Here is a 25,309-nt window from a genome sequence, read left to right as displayed (position 1 = left end):
TTGTATAAACTGACTCATGTAAAAGATGATTTTGTTTAAACATAGCAATGTGTGACCTGAGAGTAGGACTAGTCTTTATTAGAATTGAGGATCCAAGTTCTCTTTATCTCTGTCTTTCTCCTGTTCTGCCTCTTCAGTTAAGTCCTCACTGTCCAAAGGGTGTTTCTTAACTCATATTCTCCAGAACTCACTTCACTTGGTTCCTGGGCAGCAGGAAAATTATTCAGGCTCGATCAGTCAGATGTGGTGGAGAAACAGCAGATAAGGAGAGGGGACTGTTGTGTGGCATAGCATGGCTATTCAGAAGCACCTTAGGTGAGATTTGTGTTTATTATAATTGAAATCATGAGCAAACCAAAGGCTCATGTGTTAAAGGATTGGTGACCCTAGGGGTGACACTCCTGGGAAGTTGTAGAAACTTAAGAAGCAGGCCTAGAGGGAGACCTCTAGGTCATCAGGGGGTGCTAAAGGGGTTTGGGGAACCAGGCTCCCCTCCTCACTCCCTTTTGCTTCTTGGCTTGTGATCTAAGAAGTCTTGGACACATGCCTGCTATGCTGTGTTGCACAGGCTCAAAGCAACTGGGCTACTTGGTCATGGGCTGAACCTCCACTAATATGATCCAGAATAATCCTTTCCTCTTTAACAGTTAATTTTCTCAGGTTTTGTTTGTTATGGTAATGAAAAACTAACACAGTGGTCAAGAGTAGTTTTTAGAGGAGATATGAAAAGACTAGAAACTGGCTTTGGACCAGTTTGTGTCTTCCAAATTAATCTATGGAATCCTAGATCTCTATTGCCATACTGATAGTAGGGAGGGCCTTTGAAAGGAAATTAAATAATGAGAGGGAAGCTGTCACTTCAGTAGGATTAGTGAGGAAGACACAAAGAGCTCTACTGGAGCTCAATCATGCTGGCAACCTGGGCCATCCTCATCATGGACTTCTGCTCCTAAAACAATGAGAAACAACATACTACTTAAACAATATACTATTAAATCTTTATACTGTAGTGGTCAAGCTGTACCTATAAAGCATGAACATGTGTTTGTGGAGTCATAGGCAGACTTTAAGTGTGGAGATACCACTTTGCACCTTTGAGTCTTAGACTGTCTGGTATCTCATATACATTAAAAGCTTAATAATAATAGGTTGAATGGGGTTCATTTTTTAAACAATTAAATCTGTGTGTGTGTGTGTGTGTGTGTGTGTGTGTGTGTGAGTGTGTGAGAGAGAGAGAGAGAGAGAGAGAGAGAGAGAGAGAGAGAGAGAAATATGAGAATATGTGAAGGGAGAGCAGAGGGCCTGTGTGTTTTGTCAGTGAACCATCCACATACATCCACACTTTGATGTGGATTCTGGGGAATGGACTGACATTGCCAGATTTCATTGGGAAGCACCATTACCCACAAACCTATCTCCACAGCCTTCCAGTGTATCTTTAACCCCAAATGACAGATTCATTTTAGAGTTGGAAGGTGTTTGCCTGTGTGCATTATGAATAGGTGCAGATTTTAAAAAGTTAATTATTTCTGAGACAATGTATCTCCATTCCTCACTGGCCTTCTGGGGGTAGCTGTAGGCTACTAGCCTTCTGGAACTAGTACATATCAGTGGCTTGCTATGACCACAGATGGTGTAGCTTTAACAATATTCTCTACATCAGTCCCCAGAGGAGATAAAACTTCAGAATCCACGTGAAATCTCACTGAAGATGAGGTCTGTAGATGAGGCCATCACCTAGTCTAGCAACAGCAGCTGGGAGGTTGGCTTCTGCTGTAGATTGCAGATCACCCTAGGAGAACAGAGTAAAGAAATTAATGCTAGAATTGCACAGGTATGCCACTGACAAAAGCAAACCCACACTACTTTTTCAAGAACCTGAACTGCAAAAGTAAAAAAAATGTAAAATTCATTTCTGAGTTTAGTGGCCATGACATAACTTACATAAGATGTCCCTGATTCAGGATGAGTACATATTAGTAGCCTGGATAGCTGATCATTTGTTTGAACCTTAGCCGTCTTGTCCAGCTGAATTTCAGTTCTTTTTCATCATCAGGGCAATGTGATATGGTTATCTTTACTGTTATTCTAAGCTGAATGAGAACCTTAGTTCTCTGCCCTTTTCTAGTAAAGGGATTTGTTATTTCTAATGAGGGCCCCAGAGCATATATATACATGAGTACTGAAAATGTACAGTAACCTGATCAAAGGCATAGACGTAAAAAGGTATTCAAAGGTCATGAATGGGATCATGAAGAAGATCCAAAAGTCATCAATAAATATCTTAAATAGTCAGTAGAAATGCAAAAATAAGGAGCAATACAATATAGCACTGGTGTGGATTCTGAGTGTAGACTGGCTAGATTTAAGTCCTGGCTTTGTCATTACTAAAAGTGTTACTTAGTGAGTTACTGAGTGACCCTATATTTCAGTTTCCTTTGCCATCAAGTAGAAATGATGTGTTCTTAGGACAGTTATAAGATCAGATATAAGGCACTTCATACAGCACCTACTATTACGCGTTTGCGTTGGGGTTTGTAAATTATTAGCTGTTATGACAGTGACAGGAGGTTGTTGTTGGTGGTGGTGGTAATTGTAGTGCCAGTGATAGTGGTAATGGTAAATTGATGGTGGCAGTGATGATATTACAGAGATAGTGATGTAGGTAGGGGTTGTAATACTGGTGGTTGTGATGATGCTGATGATATAGGTGATGGTGTGACACGATATGCTATGATGATGGTGATAATAGTTTTGGTTGTGGTAAAGATGTGTGATGTTGGTAAGGGTGATAGTAATTATATTTTATCAACTTATTTTAAAGTTGATGACTGTGGTAATGGTAATGATAATGATGGTTATGACAAAGATGATATGTGAGGTCAGTGATAACAGTGTTGATGCTGGTGGTAGTAGTTGATGACAGTAGCTGGGACAGACTTTTCCTGTCAGTAGTTACACTAGCTTACGTTTACCAGAGGTATGTGAGGGTTGTCTTTTCTCACTGCTTCTGATGTTATTGGACTTAAAAATACTTGCCAGATGAGTGGACAGAGTAGAGCACATTTTTTTTCAAGAGTATTGGCTGCCAGGACTTTTTCTTTGGTGAAGTGCTTTTTCATATCCTCAGCCCATGATTCTGTCAGACTTTTGTCTTTTTCTTAATGATTTTTAAAATTGATTTCTCATTCATCCAGAAAATATTCACTGAGACTCTTGTGTGCCAGATACTATTTTAGGTGCAGGAAATAAATGCAAAACCCTGTATTTAGCAGTACAGTTTGAGCTAGCATTGTGTTATATGAATAAAATAAAGTAGGACCATCACAGTGATAGCTAACTAGATGCTGAGTGACTTCTGTCCTGCTCCTAAGTTAAATACTTATATGAATTAGTTCACTTGATCATTAGGATTTTTCTAATACTGTTTTTTCAAAATGTCATCCTTTTGCAGATGTGTGAACTGAGACACAGAGGAGTTAAATAATACACTCTAATAATATAATATTAAATAATTAATATAAATATAATAATATAAAATTAAATAATATAGTTGTGATGTTAGGACTAGAACTCAATGGTCATATCTGATTGCTAGGGCTGGGAACTTGCTGTTGGCTCAGAGAGAAGCAGGGTGGGATTTTGTGTGCAGGCATTCTCTAGGACACATTGAAATGTTTCTGAAGCTCTCTAGTCTATTGTCTCTTCTAGTAAATCCTGCCTATAGTTGTCATTTACAATCTGCTGGAATAGAAAGTTCAATATTTGATCTTTCCATGTCAGAGATGGAGTGAGCTGGTCCCAATGGCAGGTTTGAACAAGGCCCAGAATCCCATCCCCACCCCACATATTTCCAGCTCAAGAAAACAAATTTTAGAACTTGTTTGGATCTTTTATGAGTAATCTCAGAGAAGAGGGACATGGAACTCTTCTTAAAGCTGGAGAGATTTTTGTGAAGGGGCAACATGATTTCCACAGTTGCATTTCTGGACTTGGTGATCCACCTCCAACAGGAGTCTAAATCAACTCCACTGGATTTCCATGTGTAACCTTTTACTGTCCTGGTGCCTGCTCAGCATTTTGCCCACCCAGGCTCATGACATCTCTTTCTGCCGCATGTGTTCTTTAAGAGCCTGTGGTCTTCTGTAGGAAGCAAATTCCAATTAAGCAGCTTTTATGGTTCTGTGTCTGTTCAGGCCTCCCTCATCCTGCTACCCCAGGCATAGGAGTTTACTAGTTAATATTTTTTAAAAGGTTTCATTGAAATAAAATTTATATGCCATGCAATTTGTCCATTGAAAGCATACAATTTAGTGGCTTTTATAACATCCACAGAGTTGTACAACCATTGCCACAGTCCATTTTAGAAGTGAGTTTCATTATCCCAGGATGAAACCCATGTTCCTCAGCAGTCGATTGTAGTTAAATTTTACTTTGGGATACCAGCTCAACAAATAATGACACGGAGACTTATTAATTATGAAAGCTCGACCTCAGCTTACTTAGGCCTGTCCCACTAGCTTTTAAAACTTAAATTAATCCATTTATTGTTTTAATCTTCATTCTGCAATGTTGCTTGTTACCTCATCTCTCCATTATAACAAGAAATCCAACGTAATCTGTTTAAAGGGCAAAGAATTTATTAAAGAGAAGAACTCACTGTACAGAACAGAATTGAACAGTTTCTGGAACGTTGTTCTGGTTGCCTGGATTGGTCCTGCATCCAAGTCCCACAAGAGATCGAAGAGAGCACGATGCCTACCTGCATCTCAGGTCTTAAGGGTCACAAGAGGCCACACCCCAGGGGCATGTACTTCAATGTCATAGACAGAACAGCTATCCACTACACTCTATACCGCCCATGCTGCTTCTTCCAACTCTGCCTTCTTCCCAAAGTTCTCTGTCTACCAAGAAGTTCTTCCTGGAAGTCCTGCCTGTACCTCCTGCCTACCTATTGGCCATTCTGCTGCTTTTTATTACACCAATCACAGCAATACAATTTCATACAGTGTACAAATATCCCACAACAGTCCATCCCCTAGGCTCACTCTACTATACTAGTCTTTCTCCTTTCGACAAAAGCAATTCAAGACAGCCTTTCTTTTTAAAGTTTATGGGAATATAGTCTATTGTGGTGAGGAACAGAAGGAGCAGTTGGAGGTTGCTCACACTGCATTGACAGGACGAGATCATGTTTGTGCTCAGTTTGCTTCTCCTCCTTATGCAATTTAGGACCTCAGTCCATGGAGCAGAGCCCACCCACGTTTAAGGTGGGCCTTTTTACCCATTTAGCTTAATCTGTTTAATCCTTCACAAAAAGGTTCAGAGGATTGTCTTTTTGGTGGCCCTAGACTATAGATAATGATAGGATAAAAGGATAGATTGTTGAACCTACTTTTAAAGAGCAACTTGTTTAAAATGTTTTATACTGGTATAAATTTTAGTTTATTGATACAAGTTTAAACTTAATTTTGTTATGCTATATATATATTTCTATTCTCATTTGAGGTATTATGTTTATGTAACTCATTTAGATTGTAATGGATAATTAAGAAATACAGATTAATAGTTAGTCTTCTATGATAGTCAAACTTATAGTCATGTTTTCTAGGTATACATAGATATAATTCAGTTAGGTAGGTAATCTTCAAACACTTCAAAGACCTACAGAATATGGCATTTAAAATGTTTTAAAATTTTAGACTTTCTGGACAGTGAGACATGTCTGCTCCTGGCAGCACCGATTTACTGCAGAGAGGAGGATGGGCATCAAAGACACTCCATATGGAGTTTATCTTCTTGGCAAAAATAGCCATTTGGGCAAGAAACTGTTCTTGCCTGTACTGCTTGATCTACTGGACATGCAGGACCCATAGAAAGGTGACCACTGAACTTTGCTTGGCAAAATGGTCCTTCAGGTTCCTGCTTTGCAGAGGGAACTGCCAGACATTCTACAGGACACTGAGAAAAGTGACCAAGAGACTCTAGCCCTGTGGGCTGAAGACAGATGCCCCAAACATTACAAAAGGAACATTAGGTGACTGTTCAGGCTGCCAGCTGTCTCTGTCTACCATGAAAGACTCCTGAAAGTTGCTTGCATCCTTCTCCCATTTCTCAGGTAATATATCCTTCTGAGGTTTTTGATGTAGTTGAAAACCAGATATAACTTCCTTAGTTATGATAAAATATAAGTTAGATATAAAACCTTAGACTCACAAATATAGGATAGATAAGATATCTTCTTTAATTCTGCCAAATACAAATAGACTAGATATTATAAAAAGACTAAATATTGTAACTGTAATTCTTGCTTGATAATTGTTTTGTTGTCTGTAATTTTACTATGTGAAAGTTAAACCCTTCCTTTTTGGGGGGAAAAAAAAAAGAGGAAGTGCTGTGGGATGTTCTGTATGTTAAATGTGTTGCTCTGATTGGTTAATAAATAAAACACTGATTGGCCAGTAGTCAAGCAGGAAGTACAGGTGGGACAAGAAGAGAGGAGAATTCTGGGAAGTGGAAGTCTGAGTCAGGGAGACACTGCCAGCCTCCACCATGAAAGTGTGATGTAAGGTACCAGTAAGCCACGAGGTATGTGGCAACTTATAGACTAATAGAAATGGGTTAATTTAAGATAGAAGAACTAGATAACAAGAAGCCTGCCACGGCCATACAGTTTGTAAGCAATATAAGTCTCTGTGTGTTCACTTGGTTGCGTCTGAGCAGTTGTGGGACTGGCGGGTGAGAGAGATTTGTCCTGACTGTGGGCAGGCAGGACCAGGAAAACTCCAGCTACACTAGACCATGTCGAGTTGACAGCATTAGTCATTCTACCCTCCTCCTTTGCTCCTGACAACCATGAAATCTGTCTTGTATTTGTTTGGTCTGTTTAGCTATTTTATATAATGAAACTATATAATATGTGGGCTTTATAACACTAGCTTCTTATACTGAATTCTTCCATTTTGTATGTATAAGTGCTGCATTTTTTATTTTTAAATAGCAATCTATTATGGACATGCCATGTTTTTCTTATCTATTTATCAATTGATAGGTATTTGGATTGTTTCCATTTGAGGTCTGGCTGCTGTGAATGTTCATATGCAAATTTCTGTATAGGTAAATTTTTTGTTTAGAAAACTGAGAGTATAATTGCTGAATTACATTAGATTATTGTTGAAAGTTCTGAGAAGTGGGCTAAAGAGATGGCTTTGTAGTTAACAGTGCCTGCTGCTGAGCAGCCACATAAAAATTCAGGTGTACCTTTAGCCACAGCTCCCATGGGGGAAGAAACAGGAGGATTTGGGGCTTTTCTGGCTTCTAGCCCTAACGTAGAAAATGTGTACTCTAGGTACAGGGAGAGACCCTGGCCTGAGAGGAATGGGCAGAGTGCTAGAGAAGGACATCTTGACACCCTCTTCTGTCTGGCCTCTGTGTTTTTAGACAAGAGCACACAGTCACAAACACATACATGCACACTCACACATACAAATAAATCAGTTCCAAAGAGCTCAAAAATCCCCAAAATGGATTATTGTTTGAATTCTCTACAGTCCAGCTTATCTTTGTCCTCGTATTATTATTATTATTATTGTTATTGTCGTCATTATTATTATTGGTGTGTATGTCTGACTGCTTGTCTGTAGGTGCACCACATACATGCAGGTGCCCATGGAAGCCAGCAGAAGGTGTCTAAATTCCTGGAACTGGACTTACAGAAGGTTATGAACTGCCTAGTGTGGGTGCTAGGACCCAAACCTGGGTCTTCTGCAAGGGCTCTTAATGTGCTGAGCTATTCGGCAGCCTCTACTTACTGTGATGGCCAGTAGTCATATTTTGAGGCACAGGCTGGCCCCAAACACATGATTTGTTTAGCCTTGCCCTCCTGAGTGTTTGCATTACAAGTATGTCACAGCATTTTAAGCCCTTCTCTGTATTTTTTTTTTTTATTGTGCTTGTCTTAGTAATACGAGGCTATACCCCTGTCAGCTCTCATTCCCTATCCTACCTAGTTTCTTTAAGGCCTCTGAAAAATAGAATAGTAGCTTGTCCTTAGTGAGGGTTGGGAAGGTTGGAATACAAATTTGGAAGAGATAAAGCATTTGGTACCTTTTTTTTTTTTTTAGTTCCTTGCCAATTTTTTGTTCAGATAAGCAAAGGAAGGGAGAATTTTATAAACTCAGCCTACTTCATTATACCAAAGTACAATTTTAAGCTGGGTATGGTAGCATTCTATAAATCTCAGCACTCAGGGTGAGTCTGACTGAGGCAGATATGCCTCTGTAAGTTTGAGGCCATTTTGGTCTCCATTGTGAGTTCAAGGCCAGCCAGTGCTATACAGTAGAGACCTTGTCTTGAAATTAAAAAAGAAGAAGAATTTAAGCAGTAGAGTTTAGAGAGGGAGTTTGGGTGAGTAGTATTAACTAATTCTCAGAATAATTAATACAAAATTTTATCATATCCATCCTAGTTTATATTATAGGTGATATAAACTTATTTAAGGAATTTTTGATGAAATAATCTGGTGGTTTTGCTTCTAATGTCTCTGCGTCCTTTCCAATGTCTTAAGTATATATTTGCTAGAAAGCCACTCAGGACAAAATTTTCTGGATTGTACATTGAAAATAATTTCATTAAGTTCCAAGCATGCCCACCAGTCATGGCTACTCATTTCCTATCCTGCTGTAAGAATGTGCTTTAGGAATCTGGTCTATTTCAGACTGGCTTTCTAATGGTTTCTAGAAAAGGGTTCTGGCAGGAGAAAGGTGCTTGCTTGCCTGTCTTAGGAAGCAAGGCTGTGTCCTTAATGACCTCAGCCTCACTATGAACACAACACAGTGCTGAACACTAAGGAAAAATTTAGAGAACATTTGATATTAGTTAGGTTAAGTAATCATTAGTACGAAGGTAGGGGAAATTACTGCTTTTCAGAGGTGTTTTACTTTCTGGTAGTATGTGACTAGAGCTACCCTGAGAGCCAAAATTACACACTAGTCATTCATTCAGAAGGTATTTGTTATTGCATCTTATAGTGAGAGGCATTAGGGACCTTTGGGATGCCAGTATGAGTTGACTTCTTTTACCCCATGCACATATATGTGCATATCTACATGTGACTCCCACATCAGCACAGCACTGTCACCACTTTGTAAGGAAAACCTAAAGTATCCTTGTTCCAACTCAGAATATCTCAAACCAGGCTGATCCACGCATGTTTCTAGTTCCAGTACCTGGCTCTGATAAACTCGGTTCAGCCCAGTTGCCAGTCAGATATTTATGGGCACCCTTAGTCACCAGATGATTTTAAATATAAACATGGTGATTGTACAGTTTGATCCTACTGATGAAAAGAAACTGCTCATTTTGGGGTGGGAATGCATTACTATTTTTAGGCCACTAGGTTACCACTTGACAAGGTCTTAATAGATCTTCAGCAGTGAGCACTGCTGTCTATTTTAGGGTTAGGAACAGGGAAACAGGAATCTATAGCTGTATATGTTTTGTATTTTGGACTTATGAAAGAATGAATTGTTCATTTTTAAATGTAATTGTAGATGTAACCGTCTTGTTAAATAAACACAGAACCAATTGCAGAGTTAATCACGAGGTCAGAGCAAGAGCGGAAAACCTTACCCTTCACTGCTTCTGCTGTCCTTCCTCTCCGCAAGAGACCTACTTCTGTGTGTCCTGTCTTTTTTATAGACTTTCTGTTCTGTTTTCTCATTGGTTGTAAACCCAGCCACATGACGACCTCGTCACTGCCTGTTTGTACAGACCTCCAGGTCTTCTGTGGTTGGTATTGAGATTAAAGGTATATGTCTGCCATGCTGGCTGTGTCCTTGAACACACAGAGATCTACCTAGCTCTGCCTCCCAAGTGCTGGGATTAAAGCCGTGCACCACTACCGCCCAGCTTCTGCTCTGGCTTGCTCTGACTGATAGGAAATCACAGCATGTCCACACGGTTGTTCTTTCCCAGTGGACTGCCTAGTTATTTCTGGTTCAAAATAGCCATTTCCAGGTCAGAACATCTTGCATGGCTAGGACTCCGTGGCTTTACATGGTTGCGTAAAGCGCGCGCAGCCATGCAGTCTACGCGCATGCGTGGAGTAGCCACATGTATGCATGTGTGGCTCACTCTTTAAAAAGCTGGCCCCATTTTGCACAGCTCTCTTCTCTCCTCTCCTCTCTTCTCTCCTCCTCTTCTCTCCTCTCCTCACTCACGTGTGTGCTTCACACAGGCCTGTCACCTCTATCCTCTATCCTCTATTAATAAACAGCTCTTCTGTGGATTTGTCGTGTTCAGGATGTGTTCCTCACGGGGTAAGAGCGCAAATAAATAACTAACACTGACCTCAAGGCAACTTTATTAACATACAAATAAAATCACATTTCAATACAAATAAAATATCACTATATGTAATGCTTATTTAACACATGAATAACTGATAAGAAGGAATCCTATAACTTTGATGTTGGGCATAAAGATTAGTGTGCTAGGGTATGAAGTAGTAATGGACAACCTCACAGTTCTTGCTTCAGCCAATGAAGGTGTATTTCTCTCTCACACTGCACAAAGGCAGAGCCCTTCAGCTTCTGATTCACCCAGAGTCCTTGGCTCTAGGACTCAAGGCTGCTTGGCATGGAAGTCAGAACAGCCAGAAGAGAATATATGGTTCTGTTTGTTTGTAAGGCACAAGCTGAAAAGCCAGCCTGGGATACATACATATTAAATTTGAGGTCAGCCCAGCCCAAATCCTGAGATCCTGTCTTTTAAAACAAAAGGGAAGGAAAGAAAAGGAAGTAGGAAAGTAGAACACACTTCTTACCTAATGGTTGAACCTTTGACTGGTTCCTAAGATGGTGGAGAGGTGCTGATAGGTAGGGGTTGGGACTTGGTTGGAAGAAGTTGGTCATATGGCCTGAAGGTATCCTTGTGGATAATATCTTGCCCTGCCCTTTCCCATATTCTCCCCTTTATGTATGTTTGTGGGTCATTGTAATGTTCTGCAGATACTCCTGTCACCATGGTGTTCTGCCCACCTGCATGGTTGCCAAATAGCCATGAATTGAACCCTCTAAAACCAGGAGCCCAAACAAATCTTTACTCCCTTATTATTGTTAGATGTTTTTGTTACAGCACCATCAAAGTAACTTACAAAATCACAGTTGGAGTCTGACTTGGGGACCCCTGAGCTGGATTTATGTGATTCATTTACATAACTGGTAATTATGCTGGACCTGAGCCAGGAACTCAGTTTCTGAGTCAGCCAGGGAGCCTCACCATCACGGCAGATTCTTATAAAGGAGCCAGTGTAGTTAGAGTTTTCCTGCCTGGCCCAGTCAGGACAAATCTCTCTTACCCGCCAGTCCCACAGTCGCTCAGACCCAACCAAGAAAGCATACAGAAACTTACATTGTTTACAAACTGTATGGCTGTGGCAGGCTTCTTGTTATCTACTTCTTCTATCTTAAATTAACCCATTTCTGTTAGTCTATACTTTGCCACATGGCTTGTGGCTTACCAGTGTCTTTACATGTTGCTTTTCATGGCGGCGGTAGGCGGTGTCTCCCTCCAACCTTCTACTTCCCAGAATTCTCTTCTCTCTTCTCCCGCCTATACTTCCTGCCTGGCCACTGGCCAATCAGAACTTTATTTACACAGAGCGATATCCACAGCAAGCCAGGCTTTCGAGAGTGTTATAAAAGAAGGGGTGCATGGCCTTTTGTGACCTAGAAGTCACAGTGCCACTTCTACTGTGGTCAGAGTAAGTGAAAGGCCATCTAGATCCAAGGGAAGGGAGAACAAGCTCAGCTCTCCATGAAAGATATAAAAAAATTTGTGGACTTGCTCTAAATCTGCTCCCAGCTGCAGCAGCACCTAGAGACACATGGACCTCATTATGGAGTTGTGGAAGGTGTGAATGAGTGTCAATGAGTAGAGGTGCCAGATTCTGTTTGTCCGTTACTACCAGTCTTTGGATACTACAGTTTGGTTCCTGTACTAACATGTTCTATTGTATGAGGGCCTCTTGTATTTATAACATTTCCCCCTTGCAGCAGTAGATTTTAAACCCATGGCTGTGTGCATGCTAGACAGGTGCTGTACATTGAGATACTAAGAAAGCCCCTCAGGTGCCTGCCAAGAGGAGATTTCTCCCAGAGTCCTGGGGAAGATGCTGTGAGTGGTGTGGTTATTAATCTGAGGGATAACAAATGAATCTACTTACATGAAACTCTTTAGTCCATTCGCTTTATTCTTCTAAGACAAAATTCTATCTACACAGCTTTAATTCTGTTCTAGTGCATAGCTCCTCTCTGTCCCTTCTCGTATCCTCTCACAGTTCTACGTTCTTTCTATCTTGTTCTCATCTTTGTCTTCATTCCTCACTCCATCCTTGTTCCTTCCTCTCCTCTTCCTGTGACCCATCTCCATACACCTACAATCAGCAATACTCTGCCTTGCAGCTTTCTGTTCTGGAGCTAGGAAACCTGCATCATAGCTTGAATCACCTGGTATGAAAAAGCTCTCTTGTTTCTAAGTAAGTTGCTTGAGGGGAAATCTAGAGGTGCCACCACTTAGGCTGTGAGAGAAAGGGGGGGGGGGGGGGGGGTCCGACTTAATTTGCACAAGAAGCAAAGCTATGTACCTAATGTCCATCTGGCCTAGGGAGTGTCTCTGTATGGATATTTACCTTAATTCAGGAGATTAGCGGGTAGTCTGGAAAGCTTATTCTGTCTGCTCATTTGTCCTTGGATGCTTTTGTCCAGAGCTGGCCCTGGCTTTGGATGCTTGCTAAAGGAGATAATTGGAGAAGACAGACACCTGATTCGAACACTAAAAAGAAGAAACAGAAAGCCTGGAAGCAGGAAGCCTTGCCTACGTGACTGTGTCCAAATACCTAAATTGTATATGCCCAAGGAATGATCAATCCACACTGTTTAGAAGTTCTTAGGAAAAAGAATCGATTGGGGAAGCTATGATAAAGTTCATAAAGTTCATAGCAGAAAACAGCTGTTACATACAAAAAGCCAAATAACACCAATACTCCTTGAGCCTTAGCTTCCTCTGGGAAGTCCTTGACCTTCCAGGTAATAAATAGCGTTTGTCATAGTTAGCTGAATTCCTACTACGTATTTCTGTAGCCCACAGCAAGATAACATACCCAACGTGTAATTTTTTTTTTTTTTTCCTTTTGAGATGGCCTCTTACTTTTGACTTGCCTCTGTTGGCATTGAATTTATGCTGTAGCTCAGGCAGGTCTCAAACTTGCCATCTTCCTGCTTCAGCTCCCTGTGTAGCTGAAATTATAGGCCTGTCTCTATAATCTATTTTGGGGATGTTGAAGACAAAAGTATTTCATGCGTATATATTTGGTCCCAAATGGGTTAGAGAGAGAATAGAGTAGGTTTCACAGTTTTATGTTTCTGATCTGTTTTTGTTACTAAATGATATGCAAAATGAAAACATGATTAAAGAAGACACTTTTGTAAGCGAATGAATATACCAAAAAAAACTACTATCTTTGAGAGCCAGTATCATGAGGCTTTGAGAATACATTAATGGCATTGAATCTTGAAGGATGACTGTATATATGCTAATTAGGTAGAAATCAGGAAAGAAAATAATCAGGGACAAATTGATTTACAACAGTGGAGCAAAATCATTTGTTTCCATTACTTCCCTACATAGGCAAAAAATGATAATCTCGGATGTTAAATTTTAATGCACATTCTATGAAATTCATGGTAGAGTAAGATAGTAAGTGAAAAATTTTAATCTTGTGTCTATCTTTTATTCTTTTTTTCCTGGAACTAGCTTTGTAGACCAGGCTGGCCTTGAACTCAGAGATCCGCCTGCCTCTGCCTCCCGAGTGCTGGAATTAAAGGTGTGCGCCACTAACGCCCGGCTTATCTTTTATTCTTTTTCTTTTCAGAATACAGGATTGGAAAGGGTTCCAAACAAAAATATTTTATCCAGTAATATTTTTGATACTTAAGAATTTTTGAAAATGTATTACATTTTTATTTATTTATTGGTGGTGGTGGTGGTGGTGGTGGTGGTGGTGTGTATATGTATGTATGTGTGTGCCTGCATGTGCACATGCTAGAGTGTGCCTGTGGAAGTCAGGACAACTGGAGGATATCTGTTTCTCTCTTCCACCCTGTGAATCCCAGAGATTGAACTTTAGGCTATCAGGCTTAGTAAGTAGCAGGTGCTTTTACCTACTAAGTCATTTCACTGACACAAACCTTAAAGATTTTTATTGATTATTGTAAAATTTTTAATCAAAAGGAACTTTCTCATGTGGAAATGAAGTTTCTGTTGCTTCAAGGTAAATATTTTGATGGGCTAGGGATATAGCTCAGTAGTAGAGTGCTTGTCTAGTATGTGCAAAGCCAATAAACAAAAAGGATGAATAGTGTCATCTCAAATAGGTATCTATAATTTATATTTTTATACATGTAGGTCTTTTTTAAAGATTTTTAATACCTATGAGTGTTTTATATGTTTGTGCACCATATGCATGCCTGGCGCCCTTACTGATCTCGGATCCTCTGGAACTGAGTTACAGGCAGTTGTGAATGCCACGTGGATACTTGGAACCAAACTCAGTTTCTCTGCAAGAGCAGCCTGTGCTCTTAACTAACCTCTGAACCATCTCTAACCCCACATGTATCTCTTAAGGGCTAAGTAAAAAGTGGGTTAGTAGAGTGGGAGGAACTGTGGATGTTCTTTGACCTCAGTATAAGTGTGGTTTGTATCTACAGTTCTTATGTTTAGAAGGCGCCTGAGCACCAGCCATGTGACAGAGTGAGAACAGGTGTTTGCTCATAGACATTTCAACCTGACACTCATATCCCACACATCCTAGCATAGTTGTCCTTCACTGTGCAGATCACATATGTTTTTCTAAGTAATGGCTTTTATACAACTCAGTTTTATATAATGATTTTTTTCCCTTTGGTTTGTTTTACCCTCCTTACATTTCCTACAGAAGCCCTGGAGGGGATTTGGGAGCAAAAAAGAAAAAGAAGAAACAGAAGAGAAAAAAGGAGAAGCCGAATTCTGGGGGTACCAAGTCTGACTCTGCATCTGACTCCCAAGAGATTAAAATTCAGCAGTCTTCAAAAGTGAGAGCCTGTTTTCTTGCCACAAGTGTTGCTTCCCAATGCAGAAGAGATGGGTTTGGGCAGGGTAGTGCCCTTTGGGCTAGATGTGTAGCCAGTGATTCATTTGGCTGTGTGTTCAATGGCACTAGTAACTGGAGAGTATTTATAGCCTCCCTGAAGCTCACTGTGGCACCCACATAACCAAGAGGTACATACTGGGCTTCTCTGTATGTGTATAATAGCCACCTCATTTCTCCTTCTCTGTGTAGTAGTCTATAGATCATAGTCATAGAAGAATGTCTCCCTGGGAGCCTGGTAGGAGGTTTTTGTTTTGTTTGGTTTTGGCTTTGGTTTGGTTTTGTTTTGTTACACTTAATCTGTGATTACTTTTAGTTCAGAAGATATTCACATTTTAATTTTTCTGGGTGTCTGTCTAATTACCTGCATAGCACAACGCCATCTGGCAGCAGATTTCAGCGGGAGCAGCCATGGGTAAGTCTTCTGTTGACTTTGAATCAGCCTGGTCTGCAGTGGCTGTCCCTCATGCCATTGCTAAGGGTGGGGAACACCTCCTCATGTTCTCCCTTAGGACACCCCTATTTTAGACCAAACTTTTTGTTCATCTGGGTCCCATGTTGACAGATAGCCTGCTGAACAGAGGGCTAGTTGTGCTGACATAGGTCTGGTGATGGAGTTGGCAGTTATCCCTGTTTGTGGAGATTCTTCCTTCCTGTCACACAGGAGAACACAGCCCTGGTGGTACAGGCAACCAGAGCCAAAGGAGCTGAATAGAAAATAACAGGATGACTTTGATGGCTGTATCCTCAAGTAAATCTTTCTGGGCAAGTAGCACCAAGACCTGGCACGTGGCCTTAACTCCATCACTCACAGTATATATACTGCATCACTTTGAGTGTATTTCCTTATCCTGGGAAGCCCATTTCCTTCCCCCGTCTGTAGAGCTGTCATGAAATTAAAGTGAGGTCCTTTTAAAGGAAGGTTGCCTTGTTTTCTAAAGTACAGAGCACATGGCAGGAGGCAACACCTGCACATTTTGTGGATTTCAGGTTTTTTTTAATATGAATTTTATGCCATTTAAATCAGTCTGTGGGGATTTTGTTGTTGGTGGTGCCAGCTTTATGTGAAAGGACCAGGAGTCTCTGCAAAGGGTAATGCTTTGTCCCAGTTTTGCCCTGAATGACTGAGGGAGAGAACAAAGTTGAATCTTTATCCCTAGCTTTCCTCTTGGTCTCAGGTGACCAGTGTTCCACTAGACATAACTTCCAAGGTATATCAGAAAACAACCATCAGCTTGCAAATATTTTTCCCATTTCTTGGTGTTGCTTCAGCAGATAAATGCATCACTTACCTGCATTTGTGGGCAGCTCTTTGCTTCTACCATGCCATTGGCTTTACCCATCCCTTTACCCTCAGGGATTCTGGGCACTGATAAGAAACTACAGCCAACTGAGTGGGAGGAACTACTGCTAGTGTATATGGTAGAGAGTTTGTTTTTTTTTTTTAAACATTAGAAGCTAATGTTTAATAAAACTGTTTTAATGTGGGCTTTTGTCTATTGCATTTTTTTAAAAGCTGGGGTTCTCACTCCCACCTCCCCACCCCCCATAAATTTATGGCAGCTATAGATAATGCCATACTATTACAGTGGACTATATTTAGAGAATTATCTGCTCTACATTCAAGGATTAAAATTAAAATATTTATCTGGAGTCTTAACAGATTTCTATATGTGGTGCTGGGGATTGAACCCAGGGCCTTGTGCATGCCAGGCAGGCACTTTACCGCCTGAGCCATAACCTCAACACTTTGTTACAGATATTCTAGTGGCAGAAGACTTGGACAGATTTTTCCTAAGGTATTCAATATGGAAAATAATAGACAAAGAATGTAGCTGATATTTAGTATTCTTTAGGAAACAGATATGGAAAGAAAGAGGAATTCTTGCCTCTTAGATAAGAACATAATAGTGGGCAGTTAATTGGGGGCTAATGCAAATTCTCGCCTTTCTCCTCAGGTGGTGATACTATGGAAGGTGAATGGATAGATTTAAGAATGTATCATAAGGTGAGCGTGGTGGCGCCCGCCTGTAATCCCAGCACCCAAGAGGCCTAGGCAGGAGGATTGTGAGTTGGAGGTCAGCCTGAGCTACATAGGGAGACCTTGTCTCAAACAGAAAGATTAATAGTCCTAGGGCTGGGAGTGTGGCCCAGTGGTTGAGTATTTGCCAAGCATGATGTACAAGGTTTTGCATTTATTCCCTGGCATCTCAGAAATAATCAGAAGATCTAAAAAAAAGATTCACTGTGAATTTCCTTACTTTGACATAGTTTGAAAATTGTACGTACTTGCACCTATTTTCGGGAAAGCACTTAAATAGTGAGCATTGAGATATAAATGTGTCACAAACGGCCATTATTTTAGCTCATGAGTCAGCTTGGTAATGTTGAGTAGGTAGCACATATAAACTACTCTAGGGTCTTCCTGGAGCTAGAATATCCTTGGCTCCTACAGAACCAAGATACTGCTTCATGATTACTGCAAAATAATTTCCTTTTGGTGTGTCTTGGAAGATTTAACTCAACTATCAGGAAAGAAAATTCACTATAACAAACTCAGTACAGGCTCGGTAGACAGGTTTATTTTTTTTTAAGCTTAGATTCTACTTTGCATTTTCAAGTCAGGTTAAATGTATCTTCAAACATTATTAGTTGAACTATGTAATAAGCTTGGTTCTTATTATGAGTCTCTTAGTAGACTGTTGGAAGTTCAAGTGGTTATTAATTTTCTTATCTTAGAAATCAGTTACTTACAAAGTGTTGGAAAATAAAACAGACCCAAGTTGTTTTTTTAATGCAAGGCAAGTTTGAATTAAAACTAATTCACATGAGGTTATGGATTTGAAATTAAAACAGTTTACATGCATCAGCTAAGAATAGCTAGATACATACTATTTTGTTGTTAAAGAGAATTACATTACATTTGAGTATTTGGGCTTAGTAAAATGAACAACAGGACTGAAAAAACATACAGGGCTACGTATTGTGGTGCATGCCTGTAACAGTTCCTATTTGAGAGGCTGATGCAAGATCTCAAATTCAAGGTCAGCCTGGGCACCTTAGTGAAACCTGTCTCAAATTAATTTTTTTGAAGGCTGAGACTATAGCTCACTGGTAGAGCATGGCTTGTCTAACATGTATGTAGCTCTGGGTTCAATTCCTAGTACCACTTCCAAAAATGAGAGAAGGGAGGGAGGAAGAAGAGAGAGAGGGGGGATACAATGATTATAACAGGAAAGTATTCTCTTTAATTTATATGTGTCTTAAGATCTATGGCTCTATTTTTTAAAACAGCTTCCAGACTCAGCAGTAATAGAGCTGTGCTGGTGGGAGCTGAGGGGAGGCAGTAAGCTGTTGGCCTGCTCCAGTTAGACTTCATTGCTTTGTCTACTAGGTAATGTCAATGTCAAGAACCTGAAGAAACCCGGTAAATAAGGCCACCACAGGACAGCCTGTGTTTTGTACTTCAATTTAGAGAAGTTTCTAAGGTTATAAAGGGCTTGTTCAGAGCACAGCCTTCAGACTCAAAACTGAGCAGAAGTCCAAAGTTGCTGCTTATAAATCATGGAGAGTCTGTTGTCCCTTCATGTTCAGAGTACTGATACAGCAAAACCTAACGACTCTGAAGTTTTTTACAATCACAATGGAAAGTATTATTTGAGCGGTATCAAAATCCTTAAACTCAGTTGTTTTACATATTGGGTAGGGGGAAGGCCACTGAATTCTATATCCAGCCTCATGTCCAGTGTCTCATTTTGAATGTAGTCCCAGTGTATTATTACAATTGAAGATTAAATAGATGGAGAATCTACAAGAGAAAACCAAGAATACTGGCTTTGAGAAAGGGAGTTTGGAATTTAAAAATATTGCCCACTTTATAGATAAGAATATGTTTTACCTAAAAATGACACTAGTTTCCCACACTTCTGTTGGGAAAACAAGCAGTGGTTGTTAAGGATCATGATTTGCAGAGAAAAGCTTCTCTTCTGCCTTCTGTCTCAGGGTTCCTCTAGTGTGAGAAGGGCTAGGTGTGGTCCAGGAGGGAACAGTATCAGGATTAGTCATTTCTTCTTAACCATTTCCTTCCCAGCATAGCCCTAAGGTTCTCTTTCTTTTTCTTCCCCTCTTTCCCTTCTAATCATCTCTTGTCTGTCTAGTTTCTGTTCTAGAAATTGTTTCCTCTGCCCCTCCATTGCTGCCGCAGAGCATTAACGCTAACAGCGCAACCGAGGCTCCTGGCTGCCTGGCTGCTGTGTGACAGTAATGCATGCCCTGCATGTCACTCTTTGCCTTCTTTTCCTAAAGGAACAGTGGGACCGGCACAGATGGGCGGGATCCTGAAGCAAAGGGTGCTTCTGTGTACTTAGCGTTCCCAACCCTGCAGAGTCCCCTTGACACCACAGCACAGTGATAATCTGCAACAGTGCAGTTGTTTCATCTCCATGTATTCACAGACAGCCTTCAGCAGGCTTCCAGGAGGTGGGGCAGTGTTTAGGTGTTGCAGCCTCTGAGGCCAGTACACAAAGTTGCCCTGCGTTCGAAAGTGGTGACAGCTTCTTCATATCATGTGTCTCTGTGTCTCTGCTGTTCTAGAATCCCACCATCCCTATTCAGAAGCTACAGGACATCCAGAGAGCAATGGAGCTGCTGTCTGCATGCCAAGGCCCAGCCAGGAACATTGATGAGGCCACAAAGCGCAGATACCAGTTCTGGGACACACAGCCAGTGCCCAAATTGAGTAAGCTCATATGCGTGTTTCCACAACCCAGGGTAAAGAGACCCCACTTAGTCTAGTGTCATACACTCAAAATTAACACAAAAGCTAGTATCTGTCTTCTTAAAGTATAGATACTAGGTAGGAACATGTTTTCAATAACACTGATTGTAGCCTAATTGCTGTTTCTGTTACATTATCCAGTTTTCCCGAATTTGAAATGTGTATTGTATATATTATCATTTCCTATTAAACTTTTCTATGTGTATGTGTGTAATATATATAGCAGACTGTATGCTAGGATATATGCTGTATATGATATATAACTATATACATTATATTCTTATAGTATGACTAATATATAGTATATATAATATATAACCCACATATACTATGCAGAAAGAGATTTGGGTTTTTTCTCTTCATTCCTGTTCTTCGCTTTTGATCTTCTTAAAGTTGTTTTTTTCCTATATATTATTGTATTTTTAAGATTTTTAAATTTTTATTGGATGCTTAATGACTGTTTAGCTTGCGTGCATGTATGTGAACCATATGTATGGTTGGTGTCCATGGAGGCCAGAAGAAGGCAATGGATCCCCTGAAACAGTAGTTAAAGATAGTTGTGAAGTACCATGTGGGTACTGATAACCAAATTTGGGTCCTTTGCAAGAGCAGTCAGTACTCTTAACCTCTGAGCCATCCACTCTAGCAACCCTCTCTATCTTCCACTACATTATTTTTTTTTAGCATTTCTTACACCTCAGGTATTCTAAAGGACTCAGAAAAAAAGTTCCCAATAATATCTCACTAAATAGATAATTGTGTACTTCTTCAGGATTCTGAACACACCCTAGGGTGTACTAATTCAGTATCATCTGTGAGTTAGGGCGCCTAAAGGCCTTTATGGGTCTCTGTTCATGTAAAGAAATAACAGTCTTGTTCCTAGCACCAGACCTGCTCCATCAAATTCTACTTAAGACTTTTCCCGGTTAACTTGCTACAGACGTAATTACTTTTCTTTCCCATTTTGCAAAGGTGAGATTATAAATACTATGCAAGTGTTGAAACTACATGACAGTATAAACGTCCTACTTTGATTTAGAACTGTGCCTACTTACATTTGATTATTTAGGTTCCAAACAGCATAGGAAGGTCACTTACCATCTAAAACTCTAAAGCAGCCCAGTTGTATACAGATAATCCGTTTTGTTGTGATGACACAAGAGTCACGGTTTTCTGAGCATTCAAGTGTCAGTATCAATCCTTTCCCACATATATCCACCCCAACAGCTAAAAGAGATGGCATCTAAATAGGAGAGAAAGGAATGAGTGAAAAGTTGGGAGTATGCCTCAGTGCTAGAGCACTGGCCTAGAATGTGTGAAGCCCTGGATTCATCCCTTGCACTGAGGGGAGCTGGGGGGTGGGCATCTTTTTTTCTTTCAGTGTCTAGAAATGTGTCTGATAATGGAGGAATATTCTTTAGCATGAATTTACAAAGTCTTTAATGACAATTAAATGAGTATTAGCTGAAGGGTCTAGATTTATTGATTTTGGTGAATGTGGTTCACTAAGCTTCTTTTTGCCCTGCAGAGAAAACTCCTAACCACAGGGCTTCTTTGGGAAAGATTGCCTGGGGTGCATCCTGCTTTTCCTTCTTGCCCTAAATCTTTTCAAGGTTCTCGGAATGCTAGAGCTCTTAGTAGTGCACTTCAGTTCAGTCAAAGACCGTATCTGGTGAGGGGCCTGTTGGTATAGAAAAGGAGCCCTGGCAGAATACATAGAGACTGCCTCTCTAGTTCTGTATGGGTGTGGCACAGTCCAGGCTAAGCACACCCAGCTGTTCCAAGTTACGTGCATGGCTCATCTTGTAAGAACCAAGTGTTGTACGGGCTTCATGGGGACACTGTATAGGAGTGACCAGGAATTGGGCCATATGGGCTGCTGGGAGAAAGTCTGAGTTGCTGGTGAAAGTTGTGCACTTCTTGTAAAGGATTCTGTGACCAGATGTACCAGATCCTTACTCAGCAGATAGTAAATGCCAGGTGGAGCATGGGGTCAAGCAATGGTGGTGGAAAGTGGGACAGAGGTAGAAGGACTTGTATAAGGTAATCAAGCACAGCAGAGGGCATTTAGATCTTTCCTAGGAAAAGCTTTAGTTACTGAAAGATGCTGTGAGAAAAGGACTTGTGAACTGAGAAATTTCCAGGGACCAACATCTTAATGACCAGAGGACAAGGCCTCAGAAAAAGGGAATGCTGTGAACAAACAATAAGATCAAAGGCTATAATACTGGGAACAAGGACTGTGAATGGTATGAGAAGATGCCAGGCAGGCTGGAGCCACAGGGAAACATGTGCATTTTATTCCAAATACAAGACATTGAATCTAGAGAAAGAATTGGAAAGAGAAGTTAAGGGCTGGGCTGATAACTCAGTTTGTAGAGCGCTGCCTGCTACAAAGCATTGGGTTTGATTCTTACCATTTTATCAACTATGGTACATGGCTGTAATCCTAGCACCCAAGAAGTAGAGACAAGAGGATCAGAAGTTCAAGGTCATCATGGGCTACATAACAAGTTCAAGGCCAACCTGGCATACACAAGACACTACCCAACAAAAGAGTAGGAGAACTCAGAAGTTACTAGACATGGACTGTAGTAGAGACATGGCTAGCAGTAAAGGTGGTGTGGTAGTTTGAATGTAATTGCCTCATAGGGAGTGGCATTATTAGGAGGTGTGGCCTTGTTGGAGTAGGTGTGGTCTTGTTGGAGGAAGTGTGTCACTGTGGAGGTGGGCTTTGAGGTCTCAGATGCTCAAGATACTGACCAGTGTCTTAGACCACTTCCTGTTGCTTGTAACATGTAGAACTCTCAGCTACTTCTCTAGTACAGTGTGTGCCTGCACGAGGCCATGTTCCACCATGATAGTGGACTGAACCTCTGAACTGTGAGCAAGCCATCCCAGGGAAATGTTTTCCTTTATAAGAGTTGCCTTGGTCATGATGTCTCTTAAAAGCAATAGAAACCCTAACTAAGACAGGTATGGAAAAGTAATCAATTTAGAATTTTGTGTTAGGGTTTGCTGCTGGGAGGGTCAGAAGTCAACTATGGCCTCCACACCCTCAATTTGTGGAAATGAAATAAAAAAGAGAGACCATTTCTAAAGCTGTTGTATCAAGCCTGTATCACTTACAGTTGTGGTAGTGGACTGCAACCTAGGGCTCAGGCCAAGAAATCATTTTATAATGTCACTAGGTGACATTCAGTTCCTCCTTCACTTTAACTGGTGAAAGAAACAGTCCAAAGAACCCACAATAGTAATGTGTTAGTTATTTCTACATGTGATTATTAATAAAGTTATATTAATGCTATTGTTACATAATAAAGTGATTACTAATATAGCTGCTATTACTGTTACTATTATTAACTGGATTATTTTGAGCCCAAATGTCCTAAGTCTGACAGTGTCCTTTAATCTCTGTTGCTGACTGTTTGGGATTCTCAGACTACTGTGAAATGTAATATCCTCTCCTTTTCTTTTTTCTCCAGATGAAGTCATAACATCTCATGGTGCAATTGAACCAGACAAGGACAATATCCGCCAGGAACCGTATTCTTTGCCACAAGGTTTTATGTGGGACACTTTAGACTTGAGTAATGCTGAAGTGGTAAGACTTTAATTCAACACCTGCATTCACAAACATTGTGTCTAAGATGCTTTCTTAGACACCTTCTTAGACAATACACTTGTTTTGTCTTGTAGCTCAAGGAGTTGTACACATTGCTGAACGAGAATTATGTGGAAGATGATGACAATATGTTCCGCTTCGACTATTCACCTGAGTTTCTCTTGTGGTATGCCTGGCTGGTCATGGGCCATTGATGGGTTGTTGAATCAGGAGGTCTTGTTTTGTTCCTGTGTTCTTGGATACTGACTGGTGTGTCTTTTCTCTACCTCAGGGCTCTGCGTCCCCCAGGCTGGCTTCTGCAATGGCACTGTGGGGTCCGAGTGTCTTCAAATAAAAAGCTAGTAGGTTTCATAAGTGCCATTCCAGCAAACATCCGAGTTTATGACAGGTATGTGTTGAAGCCTGTGTGTGTATGTGTGTGTGCGTGCGCCCTCCAAATTATAATTAAAACAAGTTTTTAAAAATTACATAGTACAGAGCTAACTAAGGTGATGGAGCTCAGTAAAAAGCGCTTGCTATGTAAGCATGAGGACTTGAGGTTGGATCCCCACCACCCATGTTAAAAGCCAGATGCCATGATATGTGCCTGTAATCCTAGAATTAGGGGAGCCAGAGACAAGAGGGTGAGGGATACCAGGAGCTTCTTGATTGGCCAAGTTACTTGAATCAGCAAGTTCCAGGTTCAGTGTTCAATCCTGCCTTAAAAAAAAAAAATTGTGGAGAGCTATTGAGAAAGACACTAGATGTTTACCTTTGGTGTTGTTAGCTTGTGCTGTGTAGTAAAATTCTGACTCAAAAACCAAAGGACAAGAGATGTAACTCGTTTGTAGAGTACTTCTCTAGCATGTGGCTCCCGGTGCCAGAATGAGTAAGTCAGTGATTACTCAATGTAGCTGGTGATAGTAAGTTTCCTTGGGAGAGCTGTCTTGGAGCTTTTTGTACACTGAGCTCTAAAACTTAAAAATTCTAATAATTAGATTTATTGAGGTTTTTTTTAAGGTAAAGGAAAATTTGGACCAGAGAGGACAGTGCTGTCTTTCTATCCCTCCATCTGTCCTATACCCCCCTCCACTTTCCCATCCATCCTGTCCCTCTCTATTTTTCTTTTACTCTCTCTGCCTCTTAATCTCATACATGCACAACCCTGTATTTATATCATGTACATAAAATAAACAAAGCCATCAACAGGTATTTCAGGAAAAAAATAGCAGTTTTAAAGGAAATCATAAACTCTCTCCAGAGGATAAGTGTGTTATTTTTTTGCTCTGGGTTGTCAGCCCCAAAAGTCAGCTATCCAGCTATGAAAGCCAGAGGTCCAATAGCTAATAAGTTTGTTTACCATAGTGGGTTGCCTAGCTGACTGATAAAAGCGTGTGCTCTCAAGAACACTGATTTAAATAAAATGCATGCATACCTAGAGTCAGAATTGAGCTGTCAAGCTTTGGGATGCTTAGGGTAGCTTGAAATAGTGTCATTTCTGGTCTCATCAAGGCCCTTCTCCAGGGGTCTTGGGAATCTGTGTCATGTTTGAAACAACACTTTGCCATTTCTACACTGGGTTATCCAGGTGTGGGTGGGATACTGTTTAGTTGGGTTTTTGTGTGTGTGTGGGGGGGGTTCTTGTTGTTATTGTTGTTTGAGGGTTTTTTTGGTTTGTTTTTTTCCATGGTTTTACATGTTGTAGGAAAAAACAAATATAGGAACACTTTTGAGGCATATC

General features: G+C 40.6%; 1 protein-coding gene across 3 annotated transcripts in view; it reads left to right on the top strand.

Annotated features, from left to right (window-relative positions):
• Nucleotides 1–25,309, top strand: part of Nmt2 (N-myristoyltransferase 2) — a 48,672-nt gene that overhangs the window by 8,248 nt on the left and 15,115 nt on the right. The window contains exons 2-8 of one of the 3 annotated variants that reach the window (XM_036187130.1): nt 14,996–15,131; nt 15,560–15,602; nt 17,146–17,195; nt 19,781–19,925; nt 23,450–23,568; nt 23,664–23,755; nt 23,861–23,977. In XM_036187130.1, the coding sequence (XP_036043023.1) occupies nt 14,996–15,131; nt 15,560–15,602; nt 17,146–17,195; nt 19,781–19,925; nt 23,450–23,568; nt 23,664–23,755; nt 23,861–23,977 (702 nt within the window). The remainder of the gene's footprint in view (nt 1–14,995; nt 15,132–15,559; nt 15,603–17,145; nt 17,196–19,780; nt 19,926–23,449; nt 23,569–23,663; nt 23,756–23,860; nt 23,978–25,309) is intronic. The other 2 variants (XM_036187132.1, XM_036187131.1) reach the window with 2 other exon arrangements.

The sequence above is a fragment of the Onychomys torridus genome, chromosome 5 (genome assembly GCF_903995425.1).
Source record: "Onychomys torridus chromosome 5, mOncTor1.1, whole genome shotgun sequence".
NCBI classification, from domain to species: domain Eukaryota; kingdom Metazoa; phylum Chordata; class Mammalia; order Rodentia; family Cricetidae; genus Onychomys; species Onychomys torridus.
This window is presented reverse-complemented; position numbering and strand designations above follow the sequence as displayed.